This window comes from Stegostoma tigrinum, chromosome 6, assembly GCF_030684315.1.
Source record: "Stegostoma tigrinum isolate sSteTig4 chromosome 6, sSteTig4.hap1, whole genome shotgun sequence".
NCBI classification, from domain to species: Eukaryota; Metazoa; Chordata; class Chondrichthyes; order Orectolobiformes; family Stegostomatidae; genus Stegostoma; species Stegostoma tigrinum.
The window spans coordinates 96,231,189-96,244,266 of NC_081359.1; the positions used below are offsets into that span (position 1 = coordinate 96,231,189).

The 13,078-nt window shown below is 43.9% G+C and overlaps 1 protein-coding gene across 1 annotated transcript in view; it reads left to right on the forward strand.

Moving 5' to 3' along the window:
• The window catches only part of LOC125453581 (gamma-aminobutyric acid receptor subunit gamma-3), a 577,393-nt gene that overhangs the window by 227,507 nt on the left and 336,808 nt on the right, over window positions 1-13,078 (forward strand). The window contains exon 5 of the mRNA XM_059646785.1: window positions 5,036-5,118. Coding sequence (XP_059502768.1) covers window positions 5,036-5,118 — 83 coding nt within the window. The remainder of the gene's footprint in view (window positions 1-5,035; window positions 5,119-13,078) is intronic.

Here is a 13,078-nt window from a genome sequence, read left to right on the forward strand (position 1 = left end):
ATGCTTCCTTTAGGTCAGGGAAGCCTGAAACAAATGACAATGTAGGCTTTCAAAAGAATGAAGTGTTACTTGATACGTTTCAAATATGACTGGCCAGGGCTTGATGTAACACCACTTGACATCTCTGGTCATTCTTGGGTTCGTATCAAATCAGTCTTCAAGGAAAGTATTAAAAAGGTATATACCAGGCATGTAGTTTTCTATACAACAAGGAAAACTGGAGTGCATTAATATTTCAAACTGGCATTGGGCACTAGTGAACGATTCAGATTCTATTATCTCAGATCAAATTGAACCTACTCTATATCCTTCTGCAATGAAACATATTCCATTCTCAGTGGATTTGGCAGGACACATACGGAGAGGATGTTTCCCCCTCTTGGGAGACTCTGGAAACAAGGGACACAGTTTAAATATCAGGAGTCTCTCATTCAACACTGAGATAAGGAGGAAATTCTCCTCCCTGAGGATCATTAGTATTTGGAAAGTTTTTCCACAGAGAGCTGAGGAGGCTATGTCATTGAATATATTCAAAGCTGAGTTGGGTAGATTTTTAATTTTCCAAGGGAGGCTGTGGTTAGCCAGAAATTGGAAATGAGACCACAATCAAATAGCAATGACATTATTGAGAAGAGAAGAAAATGGCTCATCCTGCTGTTATGTTTTATTATCATGATAAGTGCACCCCATCGACTCCGAAAATCTAAATACCTAGCCATTCCTTGTGGAAAAAAAGTTGTAGCCTGTAAAGTAAAGGGACAGTAGCAACATGGAGATAACGTTTTCTGAGGATCAAGAAGCTGTGAGGTAGTTTATGGGCATCTTACACACGGGTGGGTGGTTTGTAATGGAGTTCCTGAAGGATCCGTACAAGGCCCTTTGCTTTTCTTGATATAAATGATCTAGATCTTGACGTACAGGAGACAATTTCACTTTCAAAAGTCTAGATGGCACAAAAATCAGGAAGGTTGAGGATATTGTAAATTGGCATCTGAAGATGTTATAAATAGTGTTGAACTCCAAAAGGACATAGACAAAATGATGGAGTGAGTAGGCAAGGAGCTAAAGATCAAGTTCAATGTGCAAAACTGTTTGCTGGTACTGGTTGATGAAAAGAACAGAAAGAGCTGATATTAACAGAAAGGATATTATTCGAAAGGGTATGCAGTTGCAGACAGACCTGGGTATATGTGACAGAGGTCATTAAAGGTGTCAGGACAGGGAGTGACAGCTATTCATAAAGCAGTGATAATAGGAACTGCAGATGCTGGAGAACCCAAGATAATAAAATGACCTCTCTGATTCACTACTGAGCGAGTGCTGCACTGTCAGAGAGCCACTACTGAGGGAGTACTGCACCGTCAGGACAGTCAGTCATGACGGGGTGCTGCACTGTCATTGAGTCAATATTAAGGGTGTGGAGCTCTCTCAGTGATGACACTGACAATGCAGCACTCCCTCAGTACTTACTCTGCTATGTTTTGAAGAAGGCTTCAAGGCATTGCATTCCTGCCTAACAGAAACTTTTTCAAGACGCATCAGGCAGTGCCTTTCCAATTGGCCCATTGGCAAGAAACAGTGGAAAGAGGTAAAGGGTTATTTTTCATGTGAGCAACTTGTAACCAATGGGGTTTCAGGGGGATCAGCGCTGGGATCATGACTGTTACAGTAAATGTTATTGACTTGGATGAAAGAAGTGAATGCACTGTAGTCAATCTACAGACAAGACAAAAACAGGTGAAAGGCATGTTGTGACAGGAATACAAGTAGCTTACAGAGTGATCTTGAGAGGTTAAGTAAGTGGGCAAAAGGTTCGCAAATGGAGCATTATGTGGGGAAAACTCAAGGTTGTTTATTTTGGAAAGAAAAGCAAAAGAGCAGAATATTTACAAATGGAATAACTGCACAACTGCAGTAAAAGTAAGCAGCAACCTAAAGGGACTTAGAGCTACTTGTGCACGAAACACAGAAGAAAACACACAAGGACAGCAGATAATTAAGAAGGCTAATGGAATGTTGGCCACTATTTCAAGGGCATTAGAGCGTAAGAGCATTAAAGTATGACTGCGATTGTAAAAGATGTTGGTGAGACCACATCTGGAGTATGTTTACAGTTTTGGTCCCCTTTATTCAAGGAAATATATCATTTAATTGGAAGCAATTCTGAGAAAGTTCACTGGGTCTAGGCCCGAAACGTCAGCTTTCGTGCTCCTGAGCTGCTGCTGGGCCTGCTGTGTTCATCCAGCCTCACATTTTATATTCATAAAGCACACAGTTTTCTAGCTTCATTAATAGGATTATACAGCATAACCAACCTCAGGGAATCTCTCTCCCATTGCAACTCTCTTGTAATCTCTTCGGACTTGAAACCTCTCTGATGAAGGGTCTTGGCCCGAAACGTCAGCTTTTGTGCTCCTGAGATGCTGCTTGGCCTGCTGTGTTCATCCAGCCTCACATTTTATTATCATTTAAGGCTGAGATGGGGAGAATTTCGGCACTTAGAATGTGGTAAATGTTTTGGAATTCTCCACCTCAGAGGGCTGTGGAAGTCCAATTGTTGAGTAGGTTTGAGACAGAATATGATAAATTTCTGGAAGCTAGTGACATCGAGGGAATTGGACATAGTGCTGGAAAGTGGCATTGAGGTATATGATCTGCCATGGTCTAATTGAATGGTGGGGCTAGGCTCAAATGGGCTGGATGGCCTATCCAGGATCCTGATTCAACCAAAGGGGAGTTATTTAATAAGATACAGTATGAAAAAGGCAGTTTTTAAAAGGGGAAGATCAGTAAAGGTTGAACAAATTTCAAGCATGGGTTAAGAAAGAAGTTTCCATAAAATAGTCTAGTTTCATCATTCTCCTGCCATGAAAGACATCACATGGATTGTCAAATCCATTGGTGAATCCAGTCAGTAAGTGTAGATTAGATGTCATTTGACTGCGATTGTGTTCTTCCATATTGGTTATTTCTTATGCTAAAAGACCTCATCACCTCAGGGGACCTCCCATCCACAGCCTTCAACTGCAGTGGTCCCCAACCCCGCACGGCCCGTTTCTATCTCCTTCCCAAAATCCACAAACCTGCCTGCCCTGGTTGACCCATTGTCTCAGCCTGCTCCTGCCCCACCGAACTCATCTCCACCTATCTGGACTCCATTTTCTCCCCTTTGGTCCAGGAACTCCCTTCCTACATCCGCGACACCACCCACGCCCTCCACCTCCTCCAGGACTTCCAATTCCCTGGCCCCCAAAACCTCAGTTTCACCATGGACGTCCAGTCCCTATACACCTGTATTCCGCATGCAGATGGCCTCAAGGCCCTCCGCTTCTTCCTGTCCCGCAGGCCCGACCAGTCCCCCTACACCGACACCCTCATCCGCCTAGCCGAACTCGTCCTCACCCTCAACAACTTCTCTTTCGATTCCTCCCATTTCCTACAGATTAAGGGGGTGGCCATGGGCACCTGCATGGGCCCCACCTATGCCTGCCTCCTTGTAGGTTACGTGGAACAGTCCCTCTTCCGTACTTACACAGGCCCCAAACCCCACCTCTTCCTCCGTTACATTGATGACTGTATCGGCGCCGCCTCTTGCTCCCCAGAGGAGCTCTAACAGTTCATCCACTTCACCAACACCTTCCACCCCAACCTTCAGTTCACCTGGGCCATCTCCAGCTCATCCCTCACCTTCCTGGACCTCTCAGTCTCCATCTCAGGTAACCAGCTTGTAAATGATGTCCATTTCAAGCCCACCGACTCCCACAGCTACCTAGAATACACCTCCTCCCACCCACCCTCCTGCAAAAATTCCATCCCCTATTCCCTATTCCTCCACATCCACCGCATCTGCTCCCACGATGAGGCATTCCACTCCCGCACATCCTAGATGTCCAAGTTCTTCAAGGACCGCAACTTTCCCCCCACAGTGGTCGACAATGCCCTTGACCGCATCTCCCGCATTTCCCGCAACACATCCCTCACATCCTGCCCCCGCCACAACCGCCCAAAGAGGATCGCCCTCGTTCTCACACACCACCAAACCAACCTCCGGATACAACGCATCATCCTCCGACACTTCCGCCATCTACAATCCGACCCCACCACCCAAGACATTTTTCCATCCCCACCCTTGTCTGCTTTCCGGAGAGACCACTCTCTCCGTGACTCCCTTGATCGCTCCACACTGCCCTCCAACCCCACCACACCCTGCACCTTCCCCTGCCACCGCAGGAAATGCTACACTTGCCCCTACATCTCCTCCCTCACCCCTATCCCAGGCCCCAAGATGACTTTCCACATTAAGCAGAGGTTCACCTGCACATCTACCAATGTGGTATACTGCATCCACTGTACCCGGTGTGGCTTCGTCTACATTGGGGAAACCAAGCGGAGGCTTGGGGACCGCTTTGCAGAACACCTCCGCTCGGTTCACAATAAACAACTGCACCTCCCAGTCGCAAACCATTTCCACTCCCCATCCCATTCTTTAGATGACATGTCCATCATGGGCCTCCTGCAGTGCCACAATGATGCCACCCGAAGGTTGCAGGAACAGCAACTCATATTCCGCTTGGGAACCCTGCAGCCCAATGGTATCAATGTTGACTTCACCAGCTTCAAAATCTCCCCTTCCCCCACCACATCCCAAAACCAGCCCATTTCGTCCCCTCCCCCCACTGCACCACACAACCAGCCCAGCTCTTCCCCTCCACCCACTGCATCCGAAAACCAGTCCAACCTGTCCCTGCCTCACTATCCTGTTCTTCCTCCCACCCCAAGCCGCACCTCCATCTCCTACCTACTAACCTCGTCCCATCTGCAGTTCCCATTATCTCTAAAAGAAAAGTGATGAGATTCTGTTTGACAGTTTTGGAATGTATTTACTTTTATCTATGACCAATTTGTCCATGTCTCAGTTGGAAAATTGTGAACAGTAGATCATAGATATTAGTACTTCATGTACTTCTTTAACAAAGCTACAGCAATCCCAGATTATAGCATAACGTGATAATTAATAAACTGTTGCTTTCTGCAGGCTGACAATAATCGCAGAGTGTCAACTGCAGCTTCAGAACTTTCCAATGGATGAACATTCTTGTCCTCTCATCTTCTCCAGCTGTAAGTATTGCCTCTGTCATACATCTAATAGAAATCTAATAACCATTTAAGTGCCTTTTTTGGGCTGTATGTTTACTTACTTTTGAGAAAACTGAAATGGCGTTGATACTTCATCACATTGTACCCCAGAGTGATTCTCAAGTAACAGGTTAATAAATAAATCAAGACAATTGTAGCAATTGATATTTCCTTCACTTTCCCTCTCATTCTTTAGCTAGTGATATATTGATAATGATGATCTAAATTATTTTATTCCTTTGTAGCATGCCACTCATGCATTAGGATCATTCTATTTCACTCTGAAAAAATTGTCAGAGATCAGATCGGTTTAGTCATGTCAATTGTTTAACTGGGCTGTGTTCTTCGGGGCAGGGGGGGGAGAAGAGAGAGAGAGAGAGAAAGAGAGAGAGAGAGAAAGAGAGAGAGAGATCTGTGATTGCAGTTGATTTTGTGAATAATCCTGCTGGAAATTATGAACAGAGCTGAAGAACTTAGACAATGTTCAAACAACATTCTGCAAAACAATAGAGGACAAAAGTGGCTTACAATTTTTGAAATAATTCTGATATTTGCTGTTTCTGATATTTGGCATTACCAAAGCTCATCAAAAGTATTAATTGGTTGCATACCAGTTTGAAGTGTCCCAGGAAAAGTGCTGGGGATGTGAATGCAAAACATTCATTCATTCACTGGAAAAATGCAAGTAAAGCAAACGAAAGCATAATGCTGCAGATGCTGGAAATCTGAAACAAACACAGAATGCTGGAGAAACTCAACAGGACTGGCAGCATACATGGAGAGAGAAACATAGTAAAGGTTTTAAGTCTGGTATGACTCTTCTGCAGAACTGCAAATGAAGCAGATTAATTCAGAAGCACTGCAAAAACGAAATAACCTAAGTTTGGAGTTGTTTGGAACAATATCCTAAACTCATCCCTGAATTATGAATGCCTTCGATATGAGCCACAGCTTAACAAACAACATTAATAATATCTTAAAAGACCTGCCAGAAAATGCTATATATGTGACGTAAATTGGCAATTGTCCTAAAAAATATGCATCACAGGGATTCCCCAGGGCCTTGAAGCAAGCTGATGTTGTCGGAACAGCTGAGTACAGGATTAAGGATAGGATTCTTGGCAGCGTGGAGGAACAGAGGGATCTTGGTGTGCAGATACATAGATCCCTTAAAATGGCGACCCAAGTGGACAGGGTTGTTAAGAAAGCATATGGTGTTTTGGCTTTCATTAACAGGGGGATTGAGTTTAAGAGTCGTGAGATCTTGTTGCAGCTCTATAAAACTTTGGTTAGACCGCACTTGGAATACTGCGTCCAGTTCTGGGCGCCCTATTATAGGAAAGATGTGGATGCTTTGGAGAGGGTTCAGAGGAGGTTTACCAGGATGCTGCCTGGACTGGAGGGCTTATCTTATGAAGAGAGGTTGACTGAGCTCGGTCTCTTTTCATTGGAGAAAAGGAGGAGGAGAGGTGACCTAATTGAGGTATACAAAATAATGAGAGGCATAGATAGAGTTGATAGCCAGAGACTATTTCCCAGGGCAGAAATGGCTAGCACGAGGGGTCATAGTTTTAAGCTGGTTGGTGGAAAGTATAGAGGGGATGTCAGAGGCAGGTTCTTTACGCAGAGAGTTGTGAGAGCATGGAATGCGTTGCCAGCAGCAGTTGTGGAAGCAAGGTCATTGGGGTCATTTAAGAGACTGCTGGACATGCATATGGTCACAGAAATTTGAGGGTGCATACATGAGGATCAATGGTCGGCACAACATTGTGGGCTGAAGGGCCTGTTCTGTGCTGTACTGTTCTATGTTCTATGTTCTATGTTCTATTTCTCAACACCATGCTGAGCTCAAAGCACATGGTTTGGCTGAGGGTGTATTCCCAGAGGGATCTTCTGAAATTCTAAATTCGAAATCTGTCAAATCTACTGCGTAATCTGTCGTGAGCATTGCTTTAGAATTGGATTGGACAGTGTCGCAAGTCAGATGGCTGAGTTGTGTTGTAGAAGGTTTCAAAATGACTCCAAACATCCTCAGAGGTTCAAAGGACATGGTAGCCTTACAGGGCTACCGCCTGCCTGACTTTGGATGGGGACCGTATTTTTGATATTAAGCCATCTAAAAGCTTCTAGAGTGTGAATGAACCCTGGACCTTAGCAGACCATTGCTTAGCCAGTTCATGTGATGTAATAGTGCTCATCCACTGACTATCACTAGCTGTAATTTTTGAACTCTGGATTTTTTTTTTAAATTGAAATTTTAAAAAAGTGTGTTCCAATCTATGTCTCCTGCTTTTTTAAGCCTTGGGGTTATTCGAGTCGGTGAAATATTAAAGGTTGCAGTGTAGAAAGAAGCCATTTTGCCCATCCTGTGTCAGCTCTCTTTCAGAATTAAGCTCACTCCACTCCCCTTTTCTATGCATCCTGCAATTTTATTTCTCCTCAGATGCTTATCCAATTATGTAAATGAAGTGTCACAACTCTGGCACTTTTTCATCCTGTTTCATCATGCCATCTGTCTGGTTTTCCAAATGGTAAAATGTTGCAAACACAGATGGATGGAACTAGTACTTAGAAGAGAAGATAATTAGAAGCCGGTGTTACTATGAATAAGTGACATCCATAAAGCTTCTCCCTGGTGTTATGTCTGGATCATCCACATGCTCCAGGAGTAGGTAAAGTAGGATAGCTGTTTGAAATAGATTTCCTTGTTGGTTTGAAAAATCCCCAGTAAAATCTTTGCAGATGTTTAGATTATGGTTTATGGATAAAAGCACAGGTGGTGCGTGGGTGAAAGATACAGGCCATTTAGGACTGAGATGAGGAAGCACTTCTTTGCTTAAAGGATAGTCAAACTCTGGAATTTGTGACCACAGAAGGCTGTGGAGGCCGAGTCACTGACATTAATTGAGAAGGAGATTTTAAATGTTTTTACTGTCTAAAGGCATGAATGGGTATGAGTGAGAAAGCAGGAAAATGGGATTGAGTTAGAGGATCAGCCATGATCCGATTGAATGGTTTGAAAGGCTGAATGGCCTAGGCCTTCTCTTGGTTTCAATGATGTAACTGATGGTATCCCAGTTTCAATCTTCAATCTGTCCTGAGATAGCTAATTTCATTTCTGGGAGATTGAAAACCCCAAACAGATCTTAGCTGTCATTACAGATGGCCCAGTATACCATAATATTTCTTCTCGTAATGTGTTTGTATTTTTCTTTATATTTTTTTGCCTCTCTCAGGAGAGTAACATGACTTTGGAGGGGAGGCTGAGAGAAGTCTTCAAGCTCCAGTTATCATAGTGTGTAGGGTACACTGGCTGAAATAACTGATTATTCCATGATCGACGATTTTGACCCCTCATGTTTATAAATGTACATCTCAATCCTCAGCTGTAGCAGGGAAATAACAAATAGGTTTCCAGAATCAGAATCCATGCAGAAAATCATGTGTGCTCACAAAGGATCAGGTTCGACTGTAGTATCACTGTAATCAACTAGTCCACTTGCCCACTTCTTACATTTTGAGGCTGAGCCCCCATAAGATTAGAAGGAGGGACGTTCATTGATAGTGTTCAGTACTATTCACAACTCCACAGATACCAAAACAGCCTATAACTTCATGAGGCAAGACCTTATTAGCATTCATACTTGGGCTGATAAGTGCCACGTAATATTTGTGAAATGCCAGACGATGACCATCTCCTATAAGAGACAATCAAATTATACTCCTTGGCATTCAACACTATTAGCAAACTTGAGTTCCTCAGCATCAACACCCTGGAATTTACCAGTGACCAGAAAGTGAATTGGACGAGCAACAAAAATGCTCTAGCTACAAGAGAAGGTCAGAAACCATGAATTCTCTAATGTGTAACTAAATTCCCAATCCATAATCTAGGAGGTGCAAGTCAGGAATATGGTTTGTTTTTCCTTCCTCTTTATTCTTTCTTGGAATGTGTCACTAGCAGGGGCAGCTTTTGTTACCCAATCCTAACTGCCTCTGATAAATCGCTTGAGGGCAGTTAACAGTCAACCACATTTCTGTGGGCCTGTCAATTACATGTAGACTGCATCAGGTGAAAATGGGAGATTTCTTTCTATTAAGAGCATTAGTGAAGGGATTTTATGACCATCGATGTTCATGTTCACTAATACTGATGTTGGCTTTATAATGCCAGATTTATTCACCAAATTTCATAAACCATTGTGGGATTTCAACACAAGCCTGTTCCTCTGTATTGTTTGCCCAGTTATATCACCATGACGTTACCAGCTTCCCATTTTCTCCTTACCTGCTTGAGTGCAGCTCCAATGATAGTCTCTTTCAAAAACACTGCTCAAGCCCTCAGCCTCTACCCCTTAAAGAGTGAAGGTAGTGGACATCCACTTGCAAGTTCCCTTTCTTTCTACACAACACCCTAACTCAAGAATATATGACTGTCTTCACAGTCACTCATTACAAATCCTGGCACTTCCTTTCCTAACAGCACCATAGGTGTGCCTAAACCAGTGGTTCAAGAAGGCAGCTCATCACCACCTTCTCCAGAACATTTAAAAACTGGAATCAAACAATGGTCTTACCAGCAATGTTCTCATCCCACCAGTGAATAAGCAACTGACAAGTGGTCACTTAGGTAAGATATCACTGTTGAGTTGCCTCAGAATGAATTGCGAATTTAAATTTAAAAATTTATGCCCGACCTGGGAAAGTGTGCACTGGAACTTCAGATTTTTATTTCGGTGGTCAGGTTTTATGGGAGTTTGTGGCAGGTGGCAATAGAAAGAATGTAGAGACTATCAAGTGTGGAGATGGCTGAAGGGAAGGCAAACCATAGTGTGTAAATGCTTTGCCAAAGCATTGTTTGAAAAAGACACAAGAAAGTCCAAAGCAGCTGTTGATCCATCACCTTTCACAACTCCTTACCTTACCCCCAATATACTCCCATGCCATTTCCATGATAACCCAAGCCCTGATAGCCCCAGGCTATTATCAACAGACAGACTGAAATAACAAATACTGGTTTTATTTTACACTGCAGGAAGGCTTTGTTTTCAAACATTGAAAGAGCAGAGGTTTTAAATGCCTTAGCACCTTCCTTTGTTCCTGATACCATTTTTGTTGATAGATCACTGAAGAGTTCCAATGAGCTTTATACTTTTATTGAATGTATAAACTTCATACACAAATTTGTGTCCACTTTAACCAAACTCAAGGGCCCCTTGCCTATCCCAAAGCTGTCTGAGGAAAATTCCTGAATGGGTACCATACTTCTTCAAAGAATTCCAGAAATTTTAGATCTTCTTCTGTCTGTTAAAAAATACATAAAACATGCTCTGGACATCTCACGAGCGAAAATCACATTAGTCTAAGGTAGCTGCACTTCAACGTTCCCAGTTACCTCTCAGAACTATGGATCTGCATATTAGAAGGCTCCACCATTTCCCCTACTACCCCCATGAAAATGCCATGTCCAGGATGGAACTTCCTAATTTCCAAAAATGCTGTCACCTGTGACATGGTAACCCTCATGTAAAACCACCAGCAGTTGCCTGTCTCAAATGAGAGCAGCCCTGTGGTCTGGTAGCACAATGGGCATTTTCCTTTACTGATTCCCTCCAGGGTGGAAAGAGGCCATTTGACCCATCAAGTCTGCACCAACCCACCATTAAGAATCCCACCCAGGCCTAGACCCTTCTACTGTCCCTGTAACTCCACAGTTAACATGGATTACCCACTTAGCCTGCACATCTCTGGACACGACAGGGCAATTTAGAATGGCCATTCTACCTAACCTGGACAAGTGGGAGGAAACTGGAGCACCTGGATGAAACCCACTCAGACACGGGAGAATGTGCAAATTCCAAACAGATAGTCACCTGAGAGTGGAATTGAACCCAGGTGAGGCAGAAGTGCTAACCCATGTGCTGCGATAGCACCCATCTTTTCTCCATTTTTTTTATAATTCAGGACAAGTACTCTATAAATTAGACCCTTACCCTTTTAAACATTTTTGACAAGATCTTCATAAGACCAAAACGTTAACTCTGTTTTCTCCTCCACAAATGCTGCCAGACCTGCTGAGCTTTTCCACCAACTATGTTTTTGTTCTTCATAAGACATTGATTGAGTAGTTTTAAAAAAAGTAAAAGAACAGTGTACGCTGTAAATCAGGAACACTGAAGTTGCTGGAAAAGAACAATAGGTCTGGCAGCATCTGTGAAGAGAAAATCAGAGTTAATGTTTCCGGTCCGGTGGTCCTTCCTCAGAACTGATGGGAAAATGTTGGTTTGTATGTAAAAGGCTGGGAGGTGGAGGTGGTAGGGAGTAGACAATAGGTACAGATAGAGCACAAAGAGCAAAAAGAGCTGTTGGATAGACAAAGGAGTTGATAATGATCTGGCAATGAGGGTAAATAGCTGTTAATGGGGATGCTTAGTGACTAACAATAGGTAGTGTGTAATGGTAGACTATGTGATAACAAGGCCTGCTGTGTGGGGCGGGGGGATGGGACATAGGAGTGTTTAGGTCCTAAAATTAATGAACTCAATATTGAATCCAGAGGGCTATGGGGCCCCTAAGAAGAAAATGAGTTGTTCTTCAAGTTTGCATTGGGCTTCGCTGGAACACTGCAGCAAACCAGAGACAGAGGTGTTGGCCAGGGAGCATGGTGGTATGATAAAGTGGTAGGCAACAAGGAGGCCAAGGTCTTTTCTGAGAGCAGAACGTAGAAACACTCCCCCAGTCGACAATTTGTTTCCCCAATGTAGAGGAGACCACATTGTGAGCAGCGAATGCTGTAGACTAGATTCTGGGAATTGTAGGTAAAGTGTTGCTTCACCTGAAAGGTATGTTTGGGCCCTTGGATACTGGGGAGGGAGGAGGTAAATGTGCAGGTGTTGCACATTCTCTGGTTACAAGGGAAGGTGCTGTAGGGATGTTAGAGGCATTGCTGGGAGGGAAGGAAGAGTGGACCAGGGTGTCCCAGAAGGAACGGTCCCGTGGAAGGCTGGTAATGGATGGGAGGGGAATATGTGTCTGATGGTGGCATCTCACTGGAGGTTGGCAGAAATGGCAGCGAATGATCTTAACGCCACCACAAAACATATATTCACCTGTCTGCCTTCCACAGGGATGGTTCCGTCCAGGACACCTTGGCCCACTCTTCCTTCACCCCCCGAACATTCCCACAGTCCTTTCCACTGCAGCCGCCAAATGTGCAATACCTGCCCATTTACCTATTCTGTCCACAGTATCCAAAGGCCTAAATATACCTCCCAGGTAAAGCAGCACTTCATCTGCACTTCCTACAATCTAGTCTGCTGCGTTCGCTGCTCACAATGTGGTCTCCTCTACACTGGGGAAACAAAGCATGGACTGCGTGAGTGCTTCACAGAACATCTGTGTTTTGCTTGCATAAAGGACCCTGACCTTCCAGTTGCCTGCCACTTTAACACACCACCGTGCTCTCTCGCTAATACATCTGTCTCAGGTTTGCTGCAGTGTTCCAGCAAAGCTCAGTGCAAACTGGAAGAACAACACCTCATTTTCTGCTTGGGGACCCTTACAGCTCTCCTGACTCAGTATTGAGTTCAATAATTTTCAGGCCTAAACTGTCCCATGTCCTAGCCCCCTAAGCCACACACCAGGCTTTATTATCACATAGCCTGCCATTACACATAACCATTGTTAGTCCCCATTCACAACTATTCGCCCTCCTAGCCAGATCGTTATCAACTCCATTGTCTGTCCAATTGCTCTCTCTCTCTCTCTCTCTCTCTCTCTCTCTCTCTCTCTGTGGGCTCTACCTCCATCAATTGTTTATTCTTTACCCCTCCCTACCTTCTGCAGATAAACCAATATTTTCCTAGCTACAGAGATAATGGGAACTGCAGATGCTGGAGATTCCAAGATGATAAAATGTGAGGCTGGATGAACACAGCAGGCC